The sequence below is a fragment of the Limanda limanda genome, chromosome 20 (genome assembly GCF_963576545.1).
Source record: "Limanda limanda chromosome 20, fLimLim1.1, whole genome shotgun sequence".
Taxonomy (NCBI): domain Eukaryota; kingdom Metazoa; phylum Chordata; class Actinopteri; order Pleuronectiformes; family Pleuronectidae; genus Limanda; species Limanda limanda.
Genome location: NC_083655.1, coordinates 590,408 through 617,500, shown reverse-complemented (window position 1 = coordinate 617,500; position 27,093 = coordinate 590,408). Strand labels below are relative to the sequence as shown.

General features: G+C 46.3%; 2 protein-coding genes across 2 annotated transcripts in view; one reads left to right on the top strand and one right to left on the bottom strand.

Annotated features, from left to right (window-relative positions):
• The window catches only part of lama1 (laminin, alpha 1), a 26,724-nt gene extending 19,300 nt beyond the window's left edge, over positions 1 to 7,424 (top strand). Inside the window, exons 43-64 of the mRNA XM_061093878.1 lie at positions 208 to 324; positions 416 to 598; positions 681 to 835; positions 950 to 1,093; positions 1,260 to 1,393; positions 1,581 to 1,734; positions 1,817 to 1,941; positions 2,419 to 2,569; positions 2,643 to 2,787; positions 2,887 to 3,028; positions 3,396 to 3,510; positions 3,617 to 3,769; positions 3,879 to 4,027; positions 4,140 to 4,334; positions 4,671 to 4,851; positions 5,176 to 5,282; positions 5,409 to 5,598; positions 5,740 to 5,889; positions 6,202 to 6,355; positions 6,436 to 6,569; positions 6,737 to 6,950; positions 7,134 to 7,424. Coding sequence (XP_060949861.1) covers positions 208 to 324; positions 416 to 598; positions 681 to 835; positions 950 to 1,093; positions 1,260 to 1,393; positions 1,581 to 1,734; positions 1,817 to 1,941; positions 2,419 to 2,569; positions 2,643 to 2,787; positions 2,887 to 3,028; positions 3,396 to 3,510; positions 3,617 to 3,769; positions 3,879 to 4,027; positions 4,140 to 4,334; positions 4,671 to 4,851; positions 5,176 to 5,282; positions 5,409 to 5,598; positions 5,740 to 5,889; positions 6,202 to 6,355; positions 6,436 to 6,569; positions 6,737 to 6,950; positions 7,134 to 7,288 — 3,347 coding nt within the window. The 3' untranslated portion in view covers positions 7,289 to 7,424. The remainder of the gene's footprint in view (positions 1 to 207; positions 325 to 415; positions 599 to 680; positions 836 to 949; positions 1,094 to 1,259; positions 1,394 to 1,580; positions 1,735 to 1,816; positions 1,942 to 2,418; positions 2,570 to 2,642; positions 2,788 to 2,886; positions 3,029 to 3,395; positions 3,511 to 3,616; positions 3,770 to 3,878; positions 4,028 to 4,139; positions 4,335 to 4,670; positions 4,852 to 5,175; positions 5,283 to 5,408; positions 5,599 to 5,739; positions 5,890 to 6,201; positions 6,356 to 6,435; positions 6,570 to 6,736; positions 6,951 to 7,133) is intronic.
• A 2,423-nt stretch (positions 7,425 to 9,847) lies between these two features.
• Positions 9,848 to 25,643, bottom strand: epb41l3a (erythrocyte membrane protein band 4.1-like 3a). Its single transcript, XM_061093815.1, has 25 exons — positions 25,554 to 25,643; positions 25,302 to 25,466; positions 24,301 to 24,405; positions 23,685 to 23,727; positions 23,503 to 23,578; positions 23,287 to 23,408; positions 23,104 to 23,206; positions 22,884 to 22,971; positions 21,755 to 21,907; positions 20,911 to 21,008; positions 20,645 to 20,820; positions 20,225 to 20,308; positions 19,210 to 19,314; positions 19,019 to 19,128; positions 18,284 to 18,328; positions 18,161 to 18,190; positions 17,822 to 17,998; positions 17,720 to 17,749; positions 14,299 to 14,736; positions 12,657 to 12,752; positions 12,255 to 12,329; positions 11,334 to 11,378; positions 11,034 to 11,132; positions 10,369 to 10,449; positions 9,848 to 9,958 (listed from the first exon to the last, which is right to left on the bottom strand). The coding sequence occupies exons 1-25, from the start codon at positions 25,641 to 25,643 to the stop codon at positions 9,848 to 9,850; spliced, it is 2,745 nt and encodes a 914-aa protein (XP_060949798.1).
• Positions 25,644 to 27,093: the final 1,450 nt, after the last annotated feature.

The window sequence follows — 27,093 nt, the reverse complement described above, 5'->3', positions numbered from 1 at the left end:
TGTTTACCTGTGTGTTTACCTGAGTGTTTACCTGAGTGTTTACCTGTGTGTTTACCTGTGTGTTTACCTGAGTGTTTACCTGTGTGTTTACCTGAGTGTTTACCTGTGTGTTTACCTGAGTGTTTACCTGTGTGTTTACCTGTTTGTTTACCTGTTTGTTTACCTGTGTACACATTAAGACATAACTAACGGCCATCTCTCTTCCAGACCTACAGCTGAAGGTCTCCATGGTAACCAGCAGACTGGGACTTATCAGAGACAGTGTCCGTAACTCCAGCCTCCTTCTCCGTCAGCCAATCAGAGAGCTGCAGAGTCTCTCTAACGGTCAGTGGTTTCAGGCGACGCCTCCTTCAATACGACAGGATGATGTGTTGATTGATGTGTTGATTGTTGGTAGTTGTGTTTCTTCCACCAGGTTCATCCGTGTCACTGCAGCAGGCTCAGCTTCAGACTGCAGCAGCTCACTCTGGTCTGAAGGTGGCGCTGCAGCAGCTGGAGAGACTCAGAGATCAGCTGCAGGATTCTTCTTCTGTGGTGGAAAACACAGTCAAAACAGTGACAGAGACCAACCAGCTGGTGGCGCACACAGACACTGCTGGTACGTCAACAAAGTCTTATAGGTTGAATTTACAAAATAACCCTCCTGTAATACCGGCTTCTCCCATTTTCTTTGTGTTCAGCCAATGATGCGCAGCGTAAGCTCGAGGAGGCGGAGCATCGTACGGAGCATCTGATGGAGCGCATAAAGCCGCTGAGCATTCTGGGAGAAACCCTGAGCCGGAATCTGTCCGACATCAGAGAGCTGATCGACCAGGCTCGTCGACAGGCGGCTTCGGTACGTGAACACAGACTCGTGCTCCGATCAATGAAACCATGAAGATCCTGTGACTACATCCTAAGTGACACCTAATGATGATGATGATGATGATGGTTTTGATGATGTCATCAGATAAAGGTGGCGGTGCAGGCGGACAGAGACTGTGTTCGATCCTACAAACCTCAGATTGACTCCAGCAACTTCAACACCCTGAGTCTGATCCTGAAGACGACGAGTAAAGACAACCTGCTCTTCTACCTGGGCGGCATCACCACGGTAACAACACACACACACACACACACACACACACACATACACAGACACACATACACACACACACACACACACTCAAAGGCCTTATCGTCATAACACGTAACTGTCAGTATTTGATCTCAGTTTTTTAACGGGACCATGTAAACCAACCCTTTGTGCTCGTCCTCAGGTGGACTACCTGGCTGTGGAGATGCATGATGGGAAGGTTTCTCTGCTGTGGGATTTGGGATCAGGAACTAACAAACTGGAGTTTCCTGGACTTGACATAACCAACAACAGGTGGACCAGAATCAACGCTACACGGTAACTACACGCCATCACACTGATCACATGATCACCAAGCATCACAATCATCAGTGATCATGCGTCTGAAAAGCAGATGAGTTAATGACTTGGTTACAACAGTTAGTTCAACTCTTATTCCGGACTGGTTAGTGTGAGTCAGGACTAGTTAGTGATGGTTTGGTAATATGTCATGTGATGTCATCAGGTTTGGGGCGCAGGTTTCTCTGTCAGTCCATCAGCTGGACTCGGAGGTGTCTCTGTTGCCCGCGGTAACAGGTCGGTCAGTGGGGCCGTCCCGAGTTTTAGACATCGACAGAAACACAGTGATTCACATCGGAGGCCTGGGCGCTGACACCAAGGTAACAAGTGTGTGGAAGTTATCATGTGTGTGAACATGTGTGTGGAGATGAACATGTGGTAACTGTGTATGTGTGATGTCAGAGCCCAGCAGCGCTGAGGTCATCGACCTTCCAGGGCTGTTTTGGCGAAGCTTTGCTCAACGAGAAGAATATCGGACTGTGGAACTACGACAGCAGAGAAGGAACGTGTGGAGGCTGCTTCAGCAGGTAACACAACACACAACACATGATCAACACAACACATGATCAACACAACACATGATCAACACAACACATGATCAACACAACACATGATCAACAGAACACACACATGTGTGATCAACACAACACATGATCAACACAACACATGATCAACACAACACATGATCAACACAACACATGATCAACACAACACATGATCAACACAACACATGATCAACACAACACATGATCAACACAACACATGTGTGATCAACACAACACATGTGTGATCAACACAACACATTTATGATCAACACAACACATGATCAACAGAACACATGTGTGATCAATACAACTCTCTCTCTCTCTCTATCTCTCCCTCTCTCTCTCTCTCTCTCTCTCTCTCTATCTCTCCCTCTCTCTCTCTCTCTCTCTCTCGCTCTCCCTCTCTCTCTCTCTATCTCTCTCTCTCTCTCCCTCTCTCTCTCTCTCTCTCTCTCTCAGTCCTCAGACGGAGGAGACCTCCTTCCACTTTGATGGATCTGGATTCTCATTGGTCCAGAAGTCTCTGCGTTCCACGTCCACGTCGATCGTGTTTCAGTTTAAAACTCTGTCGCCGGGCGGGTTACTGCTCTACCTGGCTTCTAACAACACGGTACGACACACTTTTATTGAAGCTCTTATTGTGAAAAGAAGCACAGACATGACCCCCTTCCTGTCTCCTGCAGAGAGACTTCCTGTCCATTGAGCTGGTGGAGGGGCGAGTCCGTCTAACCTTTGACCTCGGTTCCGGCGTTCTGATCCTGACGTCCAACAGGAAGTACAACACAGGAGTTTGGTACAAGATCACACTGCAGAGGAACAAACGCAAAGGTGCGACTGCATGTTGCTATGACGTCATTTAAGTAGTGAGTGTGTTGGGGGGGAGGGGGGGGGCTGAGGCTGTTTCTCACGGTTACCTGGTGCCTGCAGGTTACCTGTCAATCATGGCAGCCGACCAATCATCAGAGAAGGAAGTGTTGGAGGCGGAGTCTCCAGGGTCTGCCTCCGACCTGAACCGCTCTGACCTCGACCCGATCTACATCGGAGGACTTCCTGCCTCCAGACCAATCAGGTGAGTTTGTGGTTTCCTGTGTCCCGCCCCTTAACATCGGGTTGAGGACGAGATGTGATGCCCCTCCTCTTCATCTGAAGTCGGTTGCTGATTGGATGCTGAACTGAAATGACATCATCACATATTAACCAAAAAAACTACTTTGAGTTAATACTTTATTAATGAAGATCAGAAAACATTTACGATAAATAGAACGAAATTAATCGTAAAAACAAATATTATTTAATCACATGATCTTGCAGATTCATAAATTCATAAATAAACACCAGAGAGACATGCAAGGTAATGATGTCCCGAGGGGGGGACAAGGCGTGATCACAGGATGGGCGTGTCTTAACTCACCTGTCTCGGTTTGTCTGGTTGCTAGGCGACAGGTGGTGTCCAGGTCGTACGTCGGCTGTATAAAGAACGTGGAGATCGCTCGCTCCAACTTCGACCTCCTGAGAGACGCATATGGCGTCAGGAAGGGCTGCGTCCTCGAGGTAACACAAACACACAATCACACATCAACACTGCTCACACAGGTCAGGTGATCTGATCCATCACAGGTCAGGTGATCTGATCCATCTCTGATTGGTCGTCTCACAGGCGGTGCGCAGTGTGTCGGTTCTGTCCGGAGGCTTCGTTCAGATCTCTCCTCCTTCATTCAGTCAAGAGGCGGAGCTTCTCTTCTCCTTCTCTTCCAACAACCAATCAGGAGTCCTGCTGGCTGCCCTGAGTGACGAGCGCTTGCAAAGACAGGTGAGGTCACATGACACAAGTATGTGTGGACGTATTCACCAGCATGTGTGGTTGATCCCCTTAACCTCTGTGTGTGTGTGTGTGTGTGTGTGTGTTTGTGCGCCCGCAGTACTTCCTGTCTGCTCACCTGGTCCTAGGAGCCTTGGAGGCGGAGCTTGGTGAAGTGGGAGGGGCCACCCGGAAGGTGAAAGTGATGAAACTGGACGGATCATTTGGTGACGGAGAAAAACACTCTGTGATTATCACCATCAACAGGAAGTACGTGTTACCATAGAAACACACACCTGCCCCACCTGTCTCAGCTGTCTCACCTGCCCCACCTGTCTCACCTGTCTCACCTGCCCCACCTGTCTCACCTGTCTGTCCTCAGGTCTCTGTCCGTGCAGGTGGACGAAGATCACCTGAAGTCAGTCCCTCTGTTGCCAGGCGGATTTCCACGTCTGGCTCCTGCCTCCTTCTTCATTGGTGGGCTGCCCTCAGGGGAGGAGTCCCATCTACCAATCAGATTACAGGACTTATCCAGGTCCTTCAGAGGCTGCATCCAAGACCTGGTGGTGGGCGGAGCGTAAGTCTACCACACACACACACACACACACACACTCACACACACACAGACATACACACACTCACAAGCATACGACACACACACACACAGACATACACACACTCACAAGCATACGACACACACACACACACACACACACACACACTCACACTCACACACACACACACACACACACACTCACACACTCACACTCACACACACACACACACACACACACAGACTCACACAGACTCACACACTCACACACACACACACACATACACACTCACACACAAACACACACACACACACACAGCTTTCTCTGTCTCTGATTGGTGAACTGTTTTCGTTCCGTAGACTTGTCGACCTATCAGGAGCTGTGAGGTATGAGGGGGTGGAGCTTGACAGCTGTCTGTTGCAGAAGAGGGTTGGGGCGGTGCTTCCTGATGACCAGGATGTAGAACCAACTCCAGACCCCACCCACGTATATGTAGCCACGCCCACATATCTGAATGCCCTTACACCTGGAGCGCTCACGGTAATAAAATGTTTATTACACAAAACTGAACAAGATAATCAACATTTACTTTTGACTGTTGATTATTCACATTATTGATTACTAAATATACCACTTACCAATATTAATTTGATTGAGTGATGATGTTTATTAATTGTGACTAATTCAACTCTTGTTAGTTATTCTTAAATCTTTGATCATTTATCTGAATGTTATTATGGACTCTTCAGTGTTATCTGTCTTTCATTGATTAGATAATAACTGATGACAGGTATTGATAATCGCTGAGTGATTATTGATATTGGTTGGTATGTGTTAACGATAACTGATTTCTGTGTGACGCAGTGTGTGTCGGAGGCGGAGCCCAGTTTCCTGTCGTCAGCCGCTCAGTTTGGTTCGTCCAGACACAGTCACATGACCTTCGTCATCAACCCCAACACCGTGAGGAAGAGGTGGGTCTCCACGCCAAGCAGGGGGGCGGGTCTCTGATGGACTTATCTCAGAATAAATCCCTGACTGTGTGTGTGTGTGTGTGTGTGTGTGTGTGTCTCCTCTCTGCCCCCCCTCCTCCTCCACAGCGTCTCTGTGAGGTTGTCGGTTCGAAGCCGGGCTGCCGACGGGTTGATCGTTCTGCTCTCGGACTCCAAACACACGGACTTCATCGTAGTCAGACTGATGGGGGGGAGACTGATGATGTCAGCTGACCTGGGAAAAGGCCCCGCCTCTGTCACCTCGTCTGTTGCCATTAACGACGGAGACTGGCACGCTGTGCGTTCAAAAACACACATGAACACACACATGAAACTGTGATGTCATCCAAAGAACTAACGCCTCTAAATGTGTTTAACACTTTTCATTCACATGCGACAGAAATAACCATGTGACCCTGTTTCCCTGCCTGTGTCTCAGGTGAGTGCTGAGGTCGGCCGGCGCTCGCTGTCGCTGTCAGTCGACGGTTCGAGTCCGGAGTCTGTGACAGTGAAAGGAAACCAGCTGGACGTGGACAACACGCTGTACCTGGGAGGACTCCCCCCCGCCTACACCAGCAGGAGGATCAACGTACGTCAATGAATACTCACATTTCAATTTGATCACATCACATGTAACCTGGACTCATTGGTTTTCATTCATCTAATATTTGATCAATCGATGAATGTGATTGGACTGAGTTGTGAAAAGTCAGTTCACTGGAAAAATATCGGCTGCGTTAAGTTTTCATCAGATTTATTTTCTAAACGATCAAATCATCGCGATCAGGAACAAAGTGATCAGGCAACATTAAAACTGACGAATGATCAAATCGCTGCAGGTCACATGTCACATGAACAACATACAGTAAATAACATGTCTGTCCACCTGTCTGTCCCTCAGGTCAGCAGCAGTTTACAAGGGTGCATTCGCTCAGTCAGTCTGAACGGAGCCATGTTGGATCTGACCAAACCAGCCTCACAGGATGATGTCACTTCCTGTTTCACTAAAGACCAGACAGGAAGTTACTTTAATGGCAGCGGCTACGCCATCCTCAGTGAGTCCATAAAGGAAACACCTGCTTTCACGTCTTCATGTCTGATCAGACCGTTAACATGTGTGTGTCTGTGTGTGCAGTGCATGATGGGTATAAAGTTGGTTCGGATGTGTCAGCATCTCTGGAGTTTCGAACGAGCCAATCAGAAGGAGTCTTTCTGGGAATCAGCAGTGCGAAGGTCGACGCCATTGGACTGGAGATGGTGAACGGACAGGTGAGCGCACACTTACCCACTTGTTTGTCTACAGACAATTCTTTATGAATGTTCCCCATTTATAAATATATATATATATATATATATATATATATATATATATATTCACACGGTCTTCCCATTCTCCCTGTCACCATGACAACTTTTGTTGATTCTGTTTTTCTAAGGTGGTGTTTAATGTGAATAACGGGGCGGGACGAGTGTCTGTGCGTTCGATTGGTCAGGGCTTGTGTGATGGACAGTGGCACCGCCTGCTGGCCAGAAAGACCAAGCACAGCCTGAGTCTGAATGTAGATGGGCGGAGCTACACCACCCCCAACCCCCACCCACAATCCACCTCAGCAGAGACCAACAACCCTGTCTACGTGGGAGGGTATCCAGGTGGGACACTCCAACCTGTCTGTCTCCTACCTGTCTCTCTCTCTCTCTGTGACCTGTCTGTTTGACCTGTCTCTCTCTCTGTGACATGTCTGTCTTACCTGTCTCTCTCTCTCTGTGACATGTCTGTCTTACCCGTCTCTCTCTCTGTGACCTGCCTGTCTGACCTGTCTCTCTCTCTTACAGTGGGAGTGAGACAGAACTGCCTGTCGAGCAGCTCCAGGTTTAGAGGTTGTCTCAGGAACCTCCAGCTCATCAAGTCTCACGTGAGCAACAGTCTGGACCTGAGCTCCGCCCACTTCCTGTTGGGTGTCACACCTAACTCGTGTCCTGTTGTCTAGCGAAGCGCCGCTTGGCTGTGATTGGTCAACCGTCTAATCTCATTGATCTTGGCGTTAAAAGCTTTTAGCAGCTGATTCTTTTGATCTGTTTCTGTAATTTTTACTCTGAATCAATAAAGTTGATCTAAAATCATTTTATTCAATTGTCAAATTTCTATTCCAAGTTTTCAGACACATTCAAACTTTTAACGAGTTTCTAGAAAACAGAATTATGAATTAACTCGATGTGTGATGCAACACAAAAGATATAATAAGATTAATTATAACGATGGATTTCTGTTAAAATTTTCTGGAAACCTAAAGGTCGAGTCAGTGTTAGCCTATAAATTATAAATTATTAATTTGATTTTCTTCAATATGTTCAAAAAAAGTCAAAGCCTGTTTTTTAAATTTTAATTTAATTTTTTGTAGGTGAAGACAGTTTTCATCATAAAGTAAAACATGATGTGTGATGGCTGGGGAGGGGGGGGTTGGAGTTCATTAGTAGCCTGACAACAGGGGGAGTGGTGAGTGTGTCATACCAATAAATAACTTAATAAATAAACATAACATGACAGAAATAATTCATAACAGGGATGTCATAATGGCATATTACTGTTGCATTTTGGGTAAGTACAGTCCTGAATTTAGCTGTAAAACTGTGAGCGGGTATAAAGCTAGCTTTCATGCTATGTTACATTTCAGACAGGAAACAGCTGGCATCAGACTGTCAGAATAAAAGATCCAGTTCCTTGAAGGTGAGACATATAACAGCCAGCTGATCTTCCATCGTCCAATCAGGAGCAAACATTCATCAACATTCCCATCAGGTGTCTGTATTAACCTATCAGAGGTGTGTGGGCGGGGCTAATAAGAAGTAAAATGGGGCAGGTGGTCTGGTTGCCATAGGAATGTGCTGATGGCCCCACAGCAGCGCCCCCTTGTGTCTCTCACAGGTTCTGTTTTATCTTAACTGTGAGAATGTCATCTAAATCTAATCATTCTAGCTAATGCTAATGCTAACTGAAGCTAACTCAGCCACCAGTCAGGCTGTGTGTGTGTGTGTGTGTGTGTGTGTGTGTGTGTGCGTGCGTGCGTGCGTGCGTGCGTGTTGCTGCTGCGAACAGTTTTTCGGTTGTCTGGACTACATCTCCCACAATGCAGCAGAGGCCTCAGGAATCAGTCCTGAAAGAGAAACAGATGCAGCCGTAGAACATGAAAACATCTCTGTTGGTCGTTAGGTCGACACATGCTCAAAGGATCTGAAATAATAAAGGGAGATTTTTACTTTTAATAATAACGTCTGCAGTGACGTTGATCCAATCACTGAACTATCGAGTAAAACTGAATGTGGCCACCAGAGGGAGCAATATTTCCACATCAGCTTAACTCCATGAGCATCCCGGAGAATTGCATGCCCATGCTCATTAGCATGTTAGCTTAGCACAGCTTGTTTCAAAGCCTGGTCCTGAATGTTAGCATAGAGTTGCAGGTCAGTGTCAACCTGAGAGAAAGCATAGACTTTTCAATTTAAATAATAGTGGTTAATGTTAGCACAGCTGGTTAGCATAGCACTGATGGAGGCATGTCAGCATAGCATGTTAGCATAGCATGTTAGCATAGGATGAAAGCATAGCACTGACGGAGGTTGCAGGGGGAATCATCTGTCAACAGTGTTACTGCTGATAAACAAACAAACAAACAAACAGGGGTAAACACAACTTAGTGTGTTGACTTCAGCTAATGATGATCAACTAGATTGACTGATTGATTTATTGATTCCTGTATATTTCTTCAGGTTTTAGTCCAATCAGATCGTTGTTCCTCTGTGGCTCCTCCCAAACATTTGATCCAATCAGGGAGAGAGCTCAACAGTTTGGTTCCTGAAGATCTCATTCATTTTCTGAACAGAGCTTTTGATTAACCAGCCATAATATTTGAACCAGCCGCGGTTTACTGACTGCAAACGACCAGATTGTTTCATTCTTCAGTAGAAGCCTAATTCCATTAGATGTCATCAATTCTCAGTGTAAAAGCTACGTCTTCGATTGGTGGAGCTCACTGTTACCATGGAGATGTTGACTCCAGCCGGCAGTGATCGGATGGGTCAGTGTCGACCTCAGAGTGACTCATGGTTTCTCTGTCTAACACGCTCCGGATATTTAGAGACGAGGAAACAAGGCCAAGGTTAAATTCAAGAGGGAGCAGCTGGAAACAGTTGGATCACTCGCAATGGATTATGGGATGTGTAGTTTCTTCACTCTTCAGATAATAACAGACACAGTCTTGTATCTTTGTCTTTATTTGCATTTTCCTATATTCTCTATTTACTCTGAACAACAAATAGAGAAAATGAACGAGAAATTTACTTCCTGAACCAGAGACGTTATTATAGTAGTCTCTCTATTTGCTATGTATGTGTGTGTGTGTGTGTGTGTGGTTTATTTCCTGGAGCCAATGAGATGTGAGCTCCTGATGAAATTCTACTGGAACATAAACAGAAGCCAGAATGAGCCATGCACCAATCAGCCAATCAGCATCCACCTGTGAGGACAGGCCTCCCTGTTACCTGTGATGTCATTAATCAATCACATGATCAGGAGACACTTCCGTTTCTTTATGGACGACGACCCGTGTGACGGACAGCTCCGGGTGCTGCCGCCGGGCTTCACTTAGCGCCGCGGCCAGGGCCTTCAGGAAAGACATGAGGGTGAGACCTGGTCCAGGTTCAGGTCCGGATTAAGATCCAGCTATTTAATGGTTCAAGGTTTGAGTTTGTTAATCCGGATCTTGGATTTGTTGTGATTGGCTGAACTGGCAATTAAAGAAGTTTTCTTTTATTGATCTTTGAAATCATTAAATAATTTTAAAAACATAAGAACCACAGATTTCTACAGATGAAACAAGATGGTGTCAGTTTTTACTCTCAACACCACAGTTACACCACATGTTAAATAAAGCTGCAGAAATATTAAAACATAATCGCAGACCTGATTTCTGATGCGACAGAAAGCAACTGATTTAAAATCATTGATGGATCAAAGTGACAGAAGATCAGTGGAGTTCAGACGGAAACGACTCAGCATCTTTTCAAACGTTACCTCGTCGTGGTCGATCTCGGTGTCTCCGGAAATGACGATTCGCTTCTCGATTCTTGTTTCTGACATTCCTCCTTTTACTGTCTGAAGAGAAAAAAAGAGAAAATGGTTCTTCTCATTTTCTCATCTTTCTGTGATGTGTGTGTTACCGTGGTGACGTGTTACCTTGGTGATGTGTGTGTTACCGTGGTGACGTGTTACCTGGGTGATGTGTGTGTTACCGTGGTGACGTGTTACCTTAGTGATGTGTGTGTTACCGTGGTGACGTGTTACCTTGGTGATGTGTGTGTTACCGTGGTGACGTGTTACCTTAGTGATGTGTGTGTTACCGTGGTGACGTGTTACCTTGGTGATGTGTATGTTACCGTGGTGACGTGTTACCTTGGTGATGTGTATGTTACCGTGGTGACGTGTTACCTTGGTGATGTGTGTGTTACCGTGGTGACGTGTTACCTTGGTGATGTGTGTGGTTTTACTGTCTGAAGAGAAAAAAAGAGAAAATGGTTCTTCTCATTTTCTCATCTTTCTGTGATGTGTGTGTTACCGTGGTGACGTGTTACCTTGGTGATGTGTGTGTTACAGTGGTGACGTGTTACCTTGGTGATGTGTGTGTTACCGCGCTGACGTGTTACCTTGGTGATGTGTATGTTACCGTGGTGACGTGTTACCTTGGTGATGTGTGTGGTGGTGCTGGTGTTGGACGTCTCTGCGGTGAACGTCTGTGAGCTCAGAAGTCGTCCTGCAGGGAAACCAGACTCCACTCGGCTCTGAGACAGAACATTAAGATCGATCAATAATAATCAATACTTCAAGTCAGTTTATAAAATGTATCAACAAAATGAATTCAATCATTTATTCCATGTTTTATTTCATAGATAAGAAATAGTAAATATGATAATAATAATGTTATTATCATAATAATAACTCATGTAACATTATAATTAAAGATAAACTTAGATTGGACTCACCCCTGGAGCTTCATACGTGAAAGTCTTCCTCATTACTGGGACCTCCTGAAATGTTCAGACATGTCAAACATATAACACATTATACCGTATATACATACTTTATATTTACATATTTATAAAACAGGAAAATTGGGGGATGAACCCGAGGGGCGTGGTCACAGCTTCTACTAGGAGAGGAGTCTGAGGGGGGGCGGGGTCACTGGTTTTATGGTTGAGAGGTCAGAGAGGCGGGGTCATTGGTTTTACTGTGGAGGGGCTCAGAGGGGTGGGGTCACAGCTTCTAGTGGGGGGGGGGGCGTGGTCACTGGTCTCAGGTGTTACCTCCTGCAGAGGTTTAGGTTCTTCGTCGTCATCGTCACTGTGGTGGGACGGCAGCATCTGATTGGACCGTGGAGTTGGGCGGAGCAAAGAGAGGGGGGGGGAGTGTTCACTGAGCCTCCACTCGGCTCTGTCGTCTTCCGAGTTGTCTGAGTCCTCGTTGCTACGGTAACGTTGAGACAGTCCCCCAGCAGGGCGAGCCCCAGGTCTGGTCTCAGGGCTGCTGTTCACATCCGTACGACTTATCTCCTGCTCACCGTAGCTAGCCATTAAGTTAGCATTCATGCTATCCTGATTAGCATTGCTAGCATCTAGGCTCTGAGCCTGTATGACAGCAGCTTCCATAGCCTCCTCTACTGCTGCCTGCGCTAACACACTGATAGCATCTTCGCTAGCCTCGCTAGCATCTTCATCGCTAATTTGGCTACTAGGCTCATCATCGCTGAAATACTCATCAGGCTTATCTACGGGACTTTTAGCCCGGTTAGCATTGTCATCATTACTGGCCCATCCCTCAATGATATCATTAGTATGCATGACATCAGCCTCCTGGGGAGGGGGCGGAGGGTTACTAGGGGGCGGGCCTACAACACTTCTTATTGCTACCTGGTCCACCAATGGCTGGTCATGGTCATGTGATTGTGTCATCAAGAGGAGTGTCTCCACTTTCTCCGACGTCTGAAACACAAAGACATTCAGATCGTTAACCCTGATCACACAGAGAGAGAGAGAGAGAGAGAGAGAGAGAGAGAGAGAGAGAGAGAGAGAGAGAGACAGACAGACAGACAGACAGACAGACAGACAGACAGACAGACAGACAGACAGACAGACAGACAGACAGACAGACAGACAGACAGACAGACAGACAGACAGACAGACAGACAGACAGACAGACAGACAGACAGACAGACAGACAGACAGACAGACAGACAGACAGACAGACAGACAGACAGACAGACAGAGAGAGAGACAGAGAGAGAGAGAGAGAGAGAGACAGACAGCTACCTTCAGCAGGTTGTGATCTCTAAAGGTTTCTTGATCTCTGGCCGACTTCAGGAGAGCGTTTAGTTCAGGAGACATTTCATCAAATGTAGGTATAGGCTGCGCACACACACACAGACACACACACACAAACACACACACACACACAGACACACACACAGACACACACAGACACACACACACAAGCACACACACACACAGACACACACACACAGAAACAAACTCAGGTTAAGAAGCATCTTTAGACGTTTGATTTTTCATTCATTAGTGACTAAAATGAAAACTAGGACATGTAGCCATGCAGGGAGGGGCAAGGGGTGTGGTTATAAGGGGCAGGCGTAGATTTATTATTAGTTAGTTAGATATTTATATTTTATATTATTATATAATAAATCAACTGAAACAGAGGTTGCCAAAAAAGTCTTGGTTCAAATGAGGAGAAAAAAACAAGTAACCAATCAAATGAAGGGTCCACTGACAGGAAGGAAAGAGGGTGAAGAACAGAAAAAAGCCCCGGGCACGAATCAAAAGCCACCGGAGTTCCAGGTAAAAAATATAGATCACAAATCAGCTGTCAGATGTCCACCATTGTGATCAATAAGAAACAAAATGGTGTCTGAAGGAAGTGAAGGAGGAAGCAGAGAGTTTAAACTGAACACTGCAGCTCCACACTGCCCCCTGCTGACTGCTGGACTCACTGCAGCTCCACACTGCCCCCTGCTGGACTCAGTACAGCTCCACACTGCCCCCTGCTGGACTCACTGCAGCTCCACACTGCCCCCTGCTGACTGCTGGACTCACTGCAGCTCCACACTGCCCCCTGCTGGACTCAGTACAGCTCCACACTGCCCCCTGCTGGACTCACTGCAACTCCACACTGCCCCTTGCTGACTGCTGGACTCACTGCAGCTCCACACTGCCCCATGCTGGACTCACTGCAGCTCCACACTGCCCCCTGCTGGACCCACTGCAGCTCCACACTGCCCCTTGCTGACTGCTGGACTCACTGCAGCTCCACACTGCCCCCTGCTGGACTCACTGCAGCTCCACACTGCCCCATGCTGACTGCTGGACTCACTGCAGCTCCACACTGCCCCCTGCTGGACTCACTGCAGCTCCACACTGCCCCCTGCTGGACCAACTGCAGCTCCACACTGCCCCCTGCTGGACTCACTGCAGCTCCACACTGCCCCCTGCCCCCTGCTGGACTCATTGCACCTCCACACTGCCCCCTGCTGGACCCACTGCAGCTCCACACTGCCCCCTGCTGGACTCACTGCAGCTCCACACTGACCCCTGCCCCCTGCTGGACTCACTGCAGCTCCACACTGCCCCCTGCTGACTGCTGGACTCACTGCAGCTCCACACTGCCCCCTGCTGACTGCTGGACTCACTGCAGCTCCACACTGCCCCCTGCTGGATTTAGTGATATTGTTGTGGATTATTTCAGATTCTGGTTCTGAAACCCGCTCCATGTTAGTCCCGTGACCCGGTGGGCGGGCTCCTGCAGTGTCACGGAGCTGAGGTGTTAAGTTTGAACAGACACACGCGGCGTGGTTAGCGTGGTTAGCGTGTCGCTGCGAGGACACGTGTTTAATCCTCATGCCTGTTTCCATGACAATCACCAACCAGCCAATCAGCGTACCACTCTGGCCGCGGAGGGAGACTTCCTGCTGGAGGCGGGACTTAGGTTCGGCCCGCCCACAGGTGATCTGGGATGGAGGAGGGGGGGCCTCTCCCAGCCCAGCGCCCCCCGGGGGTCCAGCGCTCTGACCCCACTTCCTCCAGTCTCACTCATGACGGAACAGACGCTGGACAGCGGCTCCGACGGTGAGGTCGGCGTCTTCACCTCACAAATGGTCGTCAGCGCCCCCCCTGTGATGACATCATCAGCAGTGGAAAGTGGAATGACCCGGAGCTGCCTGTCCGTCTCAACGCTCGTTGTCATGGCGACAGCAGAGCTATTATCCTTAGATGTCATGGTGACAGTCCTGCCCGAGCTGGTGTCGTAGCTCCGCCCCACAGTGTAACTCTTCTCTCTGATTGGCTGAGGGGATTGTTGGTTTGTTATGACCCCGCCCTCCTGGAGCGCACAGGTGAGCAACGTCAAACATACACAAACTAATTAACCAATGACAGGGTTAGAGTTCAGGTTCAGTGACATCACTTCCTTTTGCAGAACAGACTGCTGGGTAAACGTGGGCTCCTTTCCTAACTCCTTTCCTAACTCCTTTCCTCACTCCTTTCCTAACTCCTTTCCTAACCACTACTCCTCGACCTCGATGGAATACATCACGGGGTCAAGAAAGATGTGAAGAAGAAGCCATAAGGAGTTAGGAAAGGAGTTAGGAAAGGAGTTAGGAAAGGTGACCACTGTGTGGAGAAAATCTGCCTCCACTTACACTCAGTTTTTAAAAAACAACTTTATTTATGACGGAAGATATGCACACAATTTACAGGACTCTAATCCCCCCCCCCCCCATCTTCCAAACATGAAAGAGAACCTGTGGGAACCTCAGGGTTTAGTTTGTTAGTCGGGGCTACGACAAGAAACATGGCGGCCTCCATACTGTTTTAAATCTTATTTTGCTGATCGCTCCCAATTCGTACAAATTAATGATGAGTCATCTGTGCGCACCAAAGTTAACCATGGTGTCCCACAGGGGTCTGTGCTCGGCCCAATTTTATTCTCATTATATATGCTTCCACTAGGAAACATTATCAGACTCACTCGGTAAATTTTCACTGCTATGCGGATGACACCCAGTTATATTTGTCAATAAAACCTGATCAAAGTAATCAACTAACTAAACTTCGAGCATGTCTCAAGGACATAAAAACCTGGATGACCCGAAATGTTCTCTTATTAAACTCAGATAAAACAGAGGTTATAATACTCGGCCCTAAACACCTTAGAGAAACATTATCTAATGATATAGCTGCGCTAGATGACATTGCCCTTGCTTCCAATGACACAGTCAGGAACTTGGGAGTGATCTTCGATCCTGATTTGTCCTTTAATAGTCACTTAAAACATATTTCTAGAACCGCCTTTTTTCCACTTGCGTAATATCTCAAAAATCAGACATGTCCTTTCTCAAAAAGATGCAGAAAAACTAGTCCACGCCTTTGTTACATCGAGACTGGACTATTGTAATTCACTATTATCAGGCTCCAGCAGCAAGTCGTTAAAGACTCTGCAGCTGGTCCAAAATGCCGCAGCACGTGTCCTGACGAGAACTAAGAAAAGAGAGCACATTTCTCCAGTATTAGCATCGCTACACTGGCTTCCTGTTAAATCAAGAATAGAATTTAAAATTCTCCTCCTCACCTTCAAGGCCCTTAATGATATGGCACCTCTTTACCTTAAAGAGATGTTAGTACCACATCAACCCACTAGAGGGCTCCGATCCCAGAACTCAGGTTTACTTGTCGTCCCTAAAGGCTCTAAAAGTAGAGTAGGAGCCAGAGCTTTTAGCCATCAAGCCCCACTGCTGTGGAATAATCTCTCACTTTCAGTTAGGGAAGCAGACACGCTCTGTTCGTTTAAAAGTAGACTCAAAACCTTCCTTTTTTATAAAGCTTATAGTTAGAGCTAATTAGTGCGAAAGTAACTCGTCCTATGTTTTTAAAATAGGAAGCGTTTAGTTTAAAAAGGCATAGAGGTGTTGATGTCTGATCTACTGAGTGGGCCACATGGTTTTCATCGTACTACCACACAAACCAGTAGCCAGTCAGATTTACCTTCAGCCTCAGTGTACCCTCGGGTTCGGCCTGTATCATTGTATCATTGATTAAAAGGCAAAAACCCCTGATGACGCTAAGACGCAAAGGGAATTTATGACACATGACACACTGAGCTTCTCTTTCCTGCTTCTCCTTCCTTTTCTCCATCATTATCACATCAAAGTAATTCTTATCTCATCAGTACATGTTACTAACTTGATCCCTTCCCCGGAGTTTCTGTGCCTTATCGCCTGCAGATGCAGGGCCACAGCTGTGGCCGCACCATGGATTACGATCTGTGGATCATGCATCAGAGGTCGCAGTGGTGGATCCAGTTCAGTGGATTCTGTATCGTGCCGGCTGATCGTAATAATAATGGCGGATCCTTTGTTGCGTTGGCATCAGATGGTGATGTCAGGACAAACTACTAAAAACCACGACCGAGGTGGCAGCTGATGATGGATCCTAACTGGTGCCAGTGGACAATGATTGTGGACTATAGTGGATCTGGTCTTGATGCTGGATCCTGATCTTGCTGCTGACCAGAGACTATGATGCAGCAGGACTGCTTGACATATAGTATTGAAGTTATCCTTCAACATGTTTCCCCTCATCATTGCTGCTGAAACCTTTCTCCTGATGATGTTCTCCTCTACACATCTGTGTCACTTGTGTCCGTCCTGGGAGACGGATCCTCACATGTGTCTCTCTGAGGTTTCTACGTGTCTTCACCTGTTAAAAGTGTTTTTAGTAGTTTGTCCTGACTCTTGTTGAGGGTGAAGGACAGAGGACGTCTCACCATGTTAAAGCTCTATGAGACAAACTGTGATTGGTGAATATGGGCTTTACAAATAAAGTTTGATTGATTGATTGATTGATAAATAAAACAACTGTTTGTACAATTTAACTGAGACACACTTGTAAAAACATCACTATGATTATTTTATATTAAATTTCTGTCAATATATACTTTCACCTAAATCTTACAAAGTGATAAGGAGATAAGGAGATAAGGAGATAAGGAGATAAGGACATAAGGAGATAAGTCAGGAAGCAGCGAAGCTCCTTTCCATTTCATTCAGAGACTTATTATTACGGCGGCTGCTGAAACACTTCGGCTCATTTCACTCAGTTCTGAAGTTTCCTGAGAAAGTTTGACTTTTGGAACGCAGCGACCATGTGACCTGAACCTGTGACATCACTCAGGCCCTGAACACCTGGACCAACCTGCAGGGTTTATGACATCATAACGAGTCAGGAGCCAATCAGGGTATGAAACAAACTTCATTTTATGTTGTATAAAAAGATAAAGTTAGTGATTGACAGCTCAGTGGACCTACCTCTGAGGAGCTGCTGTCCAGTGGGAGGGGCTAAGAGACAGACAGACAGTTTCAGACAGACAGTTTGTTTGTGTTTGATTTGCTGTGTGTCTTCTCTCTCACCTCGTCCGGCTCCAGAGGTTCGATCATCGGAGCGTCTTCGATTCTTCGGAGCGGCGACGCAGCGAGACGTCTCTCCCACTCAGTCACCCCCCCCGCCCCCCCGCCCTCCAAGAAGGAGCGCCTGAGCGCGCTGATGGTGCTCTGAGGCTTCTGGAGCTCTTCAGGACTCAAGGTCTCCTGAGGACACATAGGTAGGAGGACGGGTGAGAAGACATGGTGAGAACAGAGGGGAGGACAGGGGGAGAACAGGTGAGGGGACAGGGGGGGGGGGGGGGGGCAGCTGAACAATGAAACAACAAGCAGATCATAAAAAAATCTGTGGTTAAAAGTTGTATTTACCTGAGTTTTCAAATCTTCATCCTGATCAGACTATGAGAGAGACAGACAGGCAGGTGGACAGGTAGACAGGTTAGTGTCATTCCCACAGTTTAAAACTGTCTGTCTCTTAGTGGGAACATTTACCTCAGTGGCCGTCAGGTCTCCGTCCATAGTGTCAGTCAACTCCGTCTGAACACAAACAAGACAGGTGAGACGCGTGAGACAGGTGAGACAGGGGAGACAGATGAGACAGGTGAGACAGATGAGACAGGTGAGAGTCATTAACCTGCTCCACAGGGGAGACAGGTGAGACAGGTGAGACATGTGAGACAGGTGAGACAGGTGAGAGTCATTAACCTGCTCCACACGTGAGACAGGTGAGACAGGTGAGACATGTGAGACAGGTGAGACAGGTGAGAGTTATTAACCTGCTCCACAGGGGAGACAGGTGAGACAGGTGAGAGTCATTAACCTGCTCTACAGGGGAGACAGGTGAGACAGGTGAGACATGTGAGACAGGTGAGACAGGTGAGAGTCATTAACCTGCTCCACACGTGAGACAGGTGAGACAGGTGAGACATGTGAGACAGGTGAGACAGGTGAGAGTTATTAACCTGCTCCACACGTGACACAGGTGAGATAGGTGAGATAGGTGAGACATGTGAGACAGATGAGACAGGTGAGACAGGTGAGAGTCATTAACCTGCTCCACACGTGAGACAGGTGAGACAGGTTAGATAGGTGAGACATGTGAGACAGATGAGACAGGTGAGACAGGTGAGAGTCATTAACCTGCTCCACACGTGAGACAGGTGAGACGGGTGAGACAGGTGAGACAGGTGAGACAGGTGAGACAGGTGAGACTCATGTGTTTGTTACCTTGGTTTCCTGTTTGTGAGGAGTAGGAGGAGAAATGTCCGTCGCTCTTGTCTCCTCCTCTTCCTCCATCAGTTCTTGCACCACCTCCTCCACCACGAGCACCTCCTCCTCTACGAGAGACAGACAGGTCGTTATCTCGCAGCATCAATCAGCTGATTTATTATGTCTCCTCTGATTGGTTGTTGGATTACCTTGCTCCTCCTCCCTCTCCTCTGTCCTCCTCTCAGGTGATACCATGGTGATGAGGTCACTGACAGCAATGGATTTAGATGCTGCATACAATCCTGTACCCATATCTACACACACACACACACACACACACACACACACACACACACACACACACACACACACACCATCAGTCATTGGCAGCCGCGGTAACCACAGAGAAAACTCAGCCAATCAATCCTCATGTTCATTTACAGTGAAGCATGACTCGAAGCTCGTTGCCACAGCAACGGCAAACTCAGCCAATGAGAGCTCAGGATACATGCGCAGAAGTGTGGGCTAGTCAGCCAATCAGCATTCAGAGGTGCAAGACTGTGACAGTTATTACTCTACATCACACTAGTCAGCACAAGCAATGCTAATAATGCTAACAAAATTCATAATAATAACTCATCTAACAATATATATAAATATATATATATATACAGGGATCTGGATCATAGATGAACATATGGATCAGAAATTGAGTTGAAACACTCAGTAGCAGCTACACATCACTACAAACGCAAAGCTAGCATGGTTTAACGTCATGCTAACAATGCTAACCTTCAGAGAGTTACCCTGTGTAATCACACCCCCCTCCTGTAGAGGTCAGACTTCACCAGCTAAATGTTTGTCAGAGTCATTCACAACTGAAATATACAGACGAAGAAAATCATAAAAAAATAATTAAGATGCAGGAAAACAATCGAATGAACCTGTGGAAGCAACAGGTTTTCGACTCAAGCCCCGCCCATCCCACACGTTAGCCCCGCCCACTGATTTGTGATGACATCAGCAGAAACAGAGCTGAGAGCTAATTGGACAGAAAGAACACCTGATTCTATGAGTATCTCAGTGAAGCAGAGTCTTTCAGCCAATCAGAATGCAGCAAGCAGCTTCCTCAACAAGCTGAATGAAGACAAGCATTCAGAGCTTTGACCAATCACAGAGCAGTACTGCAGTATGACTTCAGCCAACAGCGTTAACGAGCTCTACCTGTGTGTGTACCACCGTTGGCTTTGGGGAAAGCTGTGATGGCTGGAGAGCCAATCAGAGAGGGTGTGGGCGTGGTCCTCGAGCCTGAGGATTATCAAGAACTCAGGTCACTGTCGAGTAAAAACAGGAACAAAGAACTGGACCAGTTTACCTGATAATCCCCAAATACTTCCAGTACTACCGTTAGTTTACAGCCATTACTGCTGATACTACTACAGCTGGACCTGGTACTATTACCACCGGGACTAGAACTACAGCTCGGCTTAAAACTACAACTACCAAGAGCAGAATTAAGATCACTGGGACCAGTACTTCTACCACAGAGACCAGTAGTAACACCAAGGTCCTTCAGTACTTTTACTCAGATGAGTTCTTCAGAGAAGCACCTCCTCCTGGAACCAGGAGCAGTTGGGTCAGTACCTCCGTCCAGGCTGCGGCTCAGCAGGTTCCTCCTGCTGACACATCGGGGGAAGTTGGGTGCAGGTCTGGAGATCTGAGCGCTGGCTCTGCGACTCTGAATCTGAGTCCGACCACTGTAACGGAACTTTGAACCCAGAGACAGGAATTTCTTAGGAGGTTCCTCTGGAGACACCAACCTGAGAGAGAGAGGGAGAGAGAGTCCGGTCCCGACATGACCTTAAACACACCACATGTTGCAACGTGACCTTGAACGCACCACGACTGACCTGAAGAACGAGTGATGCTCCACACAGACCTTCCACAGCCGCTTTGCTGCTCTGTGGTTGAACAGCTTAAAACCAATGGTGGACTCAAACTGGTCAAACTGGAGACAAAGAGACAGAGAGACAAAGAGACAAAGAGACAAAGAGACACAGAGACACAGAGACAAAGAGACACAGAGACAAGGAGACAAAGAGACACAGAGACACAGAGACACAGAGACACAGAGACAAAGAGACACAGAGACACAGAGACAAAGAGACACAGAGACAAAGAGACACAGAGACAAAGAGACACAGAGACACATAGACACAGAGACAAAGAGACACAGAGACACAGAGACACAGAGACAAAGAGACACAGAGACAAAGAGACACAGAGACACAGAGACAAAGAGACACAGTGAGGCAGAGACACAGAGACACAGAGACACAGAGACAAAGAGACACAGAGAAAAAGTGACACAGAGACAGAGAGACAAAGAGACACAGAGACACAGAGACAAAGAGACACAGAGACACAGTGAGGCAGAGACACAGAGACACAGAGACACAGAGACACAGAGAAAAAGAGACAAAGAGACACAGAGAAAAAGTGACACAGAGACAGAGAGACAAAGAGACACAGAGACGAAGAGACACAGTGAGGCAGAGACACAGAGACACAGAGACACAGAGACACAGAGACACAGAGACAAGGAGACAAAGAGACAAAGACAAAGGAATAAGTAAATCAACTAGTTTCAGAGTCATGTGACTTCTAAGGTTTGTTTTCCACAGTCACATGACTCTCAGACGTTGATGACATCACTGTTGGACTCTTCTTCTGTGGTGTTGACGTGACTCTCACCTCTCCAGGTCGGATCTTAATGTAAAAGTTGTTTCTTTTGTACGAAATCTTCAGAATCTTTGGCCACGAGAATCTGTTGATCCTCAGTCGGTCTCTGTAGACCAGCAGGCCGCTATTGCACACGCCCAGCATGATGGCCACGCCCTCCGAGTCCTACACACACACACACACATGAATTGTGAGAAATATAGGAGCAGCTGAGAGAGTTGATGGTGACATAAAGAGGAAACAACAAGTGATCACAAACACACACAAACACACACACACACACGCACACACACTCCTACCATCTGATTCAGACAGACAGGCAGAGAGACAAAGTAGAAGAAAAGAACAAGAACATCTGATCTAAATACAATTTTAACAGTTTCTTCTTCTTTTGTGTTTTGAACCTCTTGCAGTGATTAGCATTAAGGCTAATGCTAATGCTAACGAGTCCTCAGCCACAAACAGGTTTTATTAAACGACTCTGTTTAAGCTTGAAGTGAATTTTAAATCCTTCATTGTGACACAGTTATGATCAGATCTGTGATCAGTGTGATCAGGTTTGTCAGATCTGTTGCTGATCTGATTCTGAACCAGTTTATTCTGCAGGATTGATGCTGTCATGCCGAAATTCAATCAATGATAACATGATGGAAAAATCACTACTGTTACTCTCACACACACACACACACACACACACACACACACACACACACACACACACACACACACACACACACACACACACACACACACACACACACACACACACACACACACACACACACACACACACACACACACACATACTAATTGATCGTAGAGAGGAAATGGGTCATGTATTGGTCATCAGATTGTTGAGCAGCAGAACATCAGCAGCTCAGACTCTGTTTCATTCTACAAGTTCATTTAAAGACACATTCGATAACGGAAATTATTAAAATATATTTAAACCTGCGGCAACATATAATACTGAGAAACATTAAAATATTTTTTAATTACATAATTTAAGGTCGTTTTATTGATAAAGATATTAATTAAAAGTCAGTCAGTCCGTCAGTCAGTGTGTGTGTGTGTGTGTGTGTGTGTGTTTGCATGTGTGTGTGTGTGTGTGTGCATGTGTGTGTGTGTGTGTGTGTTGTACCCTCGCGTGATGAAGGTCCACTCCGTACATTGAAAGTTTCTTGACATTTTCCAGGAAGTTCATTTCAGCTTCAGCTGGTGTCATCCCTCTAAAAACAAACACTGGGATTAATACTTCATATTAATATTCATGTTAAAAATCAAATATCCAGATATTTAAAATAACAAACACTGGTTTCAACTGGTTCATGTTCATATTTATAATTCAATATTTGTGGGACCTGCGAGTTTTGTGCAGCTCAATGATCTTTTCTTCCATTTCTTTAGTTTGACTTGGAGCAAAACAAAGTTCACTGACGTAGTTGGAGTTGGATCCACAGTCATCTACAGAGAGACAGACAGGTCAGAAAGACACAGACAGGTCACAGACAGACAGAGAGATCAGATAGACTGGTGGTCAGTACCGGGGTCGTAATCTCCAAGCTCTGATTGGACGGTGTAGGAACCAAGGACAGTGTGAGTCGCAAACGAACAAGGAAGACGACCAGAGACGATGTCCTGTCTGAGCTGGAGACACAGGAAGTACCTGCAGACAGACAGGAAGTCATCACCCCAACCCAGCCCACAGCAGGTGAGATGAAGGACAGGTGAGTGTTTGATTGACAGGTTAGTGAACCTACCTGGTGAGGTCCTCAGACAGCTGGGCGGGGTCAGGAGGGTAAAACTTCACATTAAAAGAGAAGATCCAGGGAACACCTGGGGACGAGACGCAGGGAAGCAGTTCACACCGGTGACCAGGTAAATCCTTCAGTGGTTAACTAACTTACCCAAGAACAGGTTAACCAATCAGAATCAAGCTCACCTCTGACCTGCTTCTTCATCTCCTTCCCTGGATCCAACCAGTTCTACAAGACAGGTCAAAGGTCAAAGAGACACGTGGGCACACAGACAGACAGACAGTTTGACAGATGGACAGACAGACAGACAGACAGTTTGACAGGCAGACAGGTGGACAGACAGACAGACAGACAGTCAGACAGACAGACAGACAGACAGACAGACAGACAGACAGACAGACAGACAGACAGACAGACAGACAGACAGACAGACAGACAGACAGACAGACAGACAGACAGACAGACAGACAGACAGGCAGACAGGTGGACAGACAGACAGACAGGTGGACAGACAGTTTGACAGACAGACAGAGAGACAGGTGGACAGACAGACACACAGACAGTTTGACACACAGACAGTTTGACAGACAGACAGAGAGACAGACAGACAGACAGACAGACAGACAGACAGACAGACAGACAGACAGACAGACAGACAGACAGACAGACAGACAGACAGACAGACAGAGAGACAGTGAGACAGACAGACAGCCAGACAGACAGACAGACAGACAGACAGACAGACAGACAGACAGACAGACAGACAGACAGACAGACAGACAGACAGACAGACAGACAGACCTTGTTGTTGTCTGCGTCTCTGAAGGACAGACAGAAGTAGTCTCTCTCTAGCAAGTTGACGTGTTCACAAATCTTCTCAAACAGATGAAAACCACGAGAGCGTTTCTGAACCAGGACCAGAAACAGGGTTAGTTAGTTAGTTAGTTAGTTAGTTAGTTAGTTAGTTAGTTAGATAGTTAGTTAGTTAGTTAGTTAGTTAGTTAGTTAGTTAGATAGCTAGTTAGTTAGTTAGTTAGTTAGTTAGTTAGTTAGTTAGTTAGTTAGTTAGTTAGTTAGTTAGTTACTTAGTTAGTTAGCTAGTTAGTTAGTAAGTTAGTTAGTTAGCTAGCTAGTTAGTTAGTTAGTTAGTTAGCTAGTTAGTTAGTTAGTTAGTTAGTTAGTTAGCTAGCTAGCTAGCTAGTTAGTTAGTTAGCTAGCTAGTTAGTTAGTTAACACCCATGCAGACTAACCGGTAGTAAAACTAACCAACACAAACTAACTGTGACTTTAATACAAATACAACAGATGAAACCACAAGGCTGATGCAAGTGTAAGTAAACTCTAATTAACAGGAACACTTCTATCTAGTGGCACTGTTTCTATGGTTTCCATCATCCTGTCTCACCCCTCACTACCTGTCTCCCCTCTCTCTACCTGTCTCACCCCTCACTACCTGTCTCCCCTCTCTCTAACTGTCTCACCCCTCACTACATGTCTCCCCTCTCTCTAAGTGTCTCACCCCTCACTACCTGTCTCCCCTCTCTACCTCTCTCTCTCCTCTCTCCACCTGTCTCCCCTCTCTCTCTACCTCTCTCTACCTCTCTCCACCTGTCTCACCTCTCTCTACCTCTCTCCACCTCTCTCTCCTCTCTCAACCTGTCTCCCCTCTCTCTCTACCTCTCTCCACCTGTCTCACGTCTCTCTACCTCTCTCTACCTCTCTCCACCTGTCTCACGTCTCTCTACCTCTCTCCACCTCTCTCCCCTCTCTCCACCTGTCTCACCCCTCTCCACCTGTCTCACCTCCACAGTGCAGGTGAACAGCGAGCCGTCCAGCAGAGTGACCTTCGCCTGCATGGTCCTGAAGCTCAGCGTGTTTCTTCCTGGAGAACGAGCAACTCGCCCGCTTGGCGACAGGGGAACGATCAAGTCGTTCGCCTGGATATGGGTGGCCCCGCCCTCTGCCCCCTGAGCAAACAGGAAGTGATGTCACCTGTCTAATTAACCCTCTGTTCATTCATCATTTACTCTGATCCGTCATTCCCAGTTTTTTACCTGTTTGGGTGTGGAGTGGGAGGCGGCTTCAGGAAAGAGCTCTGCCTCCTTGGGCTGGGCCTCCTGTGGCTCACCTGCCTCTGTCGTCATGGCGATTCAGCTGGAAAAAGGGACCACATGGTTACCATGAGCTGGGGTGAAAGGTCAGATTTAGTTTTTCTGCAGAAACGTTGGCTTCACATCTGTCAAGCTCCAGCTGTCAGGTGAAGGGTTGCCATGGTAATGTGCGGGAGGAGGGGGGGTGATCAGAGTGAGGGATTAGGACCGAGAGACAATCTGATATAAACTGGTGTCAGGCAGAAGCTTAATCATCTTCATCTTCATCTTCATCACCATTATCTACTGCATCACCATCATCACCTTCATCACCATCTACTTCATCACGTTCATCATCATCATCATCTTCATCACCATCTACTTCATCACCATCATCATCTTCATCACCTTCATCACCATCTACTTCATCACGTTCATCATCATGTTCATCACCATCATCAACTTCATCATCATCTACTTCATTATCATATTCATCATGAAAGTCTATATTTATATCATGTTATTGTTTCAATAAGTTGAAACAATAATAATATCAGCTCATGTTTAATGAAAATAAAGTTAAATTATCCACTTCACTTATATATTATAACATATCATTATATATGTAATATTCTACTTATTTTGACTATTTTACATGTACTTAACATGTATCATTTATATTCTGACTGCACTTCTCTGTTTTGTCTTCTTTATCATCATATCATATTTAATATATACACAGTATACTATGTTTTTATACATGAATGTACAGGTGTATAAGCACAGTTTCCTGTAAATACATATATATAAATATAAAGTGGTGCAGAACATCAGAGACATAAGGAGACAAGTCTTTGTCGTCCTGCAGCAGGAAACACCCCACTGCAACACACACACACACACACACACACACACACACACACACACACACACACAGTCACACACACACACACACACACACACACACACACACACACACTCACGCTCACACAGGGCTGCAGTGTGATGAAGCAGAAATGATGATCTCTCTCTCTCTTTCCCTCTCTCTCTCTATCTCTCTCTCTCTCTCTCTCTCCCTCTCTCTCTCTCTGCTCATCGATGACTAACCGATCATCAGATCGATCACTAATCGAAACCCCCCCCCTGTCAATCAAACGTCATCTTTACCTGTCCTCGTGCAGGACGCTCGCTCTCTTCCTCCCGGTGATGGGCGTTTTTTTCTTTCTACTACGTCATCACACTCTCGAAACAGTACGCAGCGGGACGCTGACGTCACGACGCACAGTACGTGTCAGCTGTTTGAATGTATTTGTTTAAAACCAGACAAACAGAGAACAACTATATATATATATGGTTTTAAACAAATACATTGAAATATATATACAACACTAATTATAATAAATGACCAGAAGGTATAAAATGTTGATATAATCAGACTCTACAGAGAATATTTTGAATCATTCATAAGATTATAAATATATGTAATGATAATATAATTTATCTC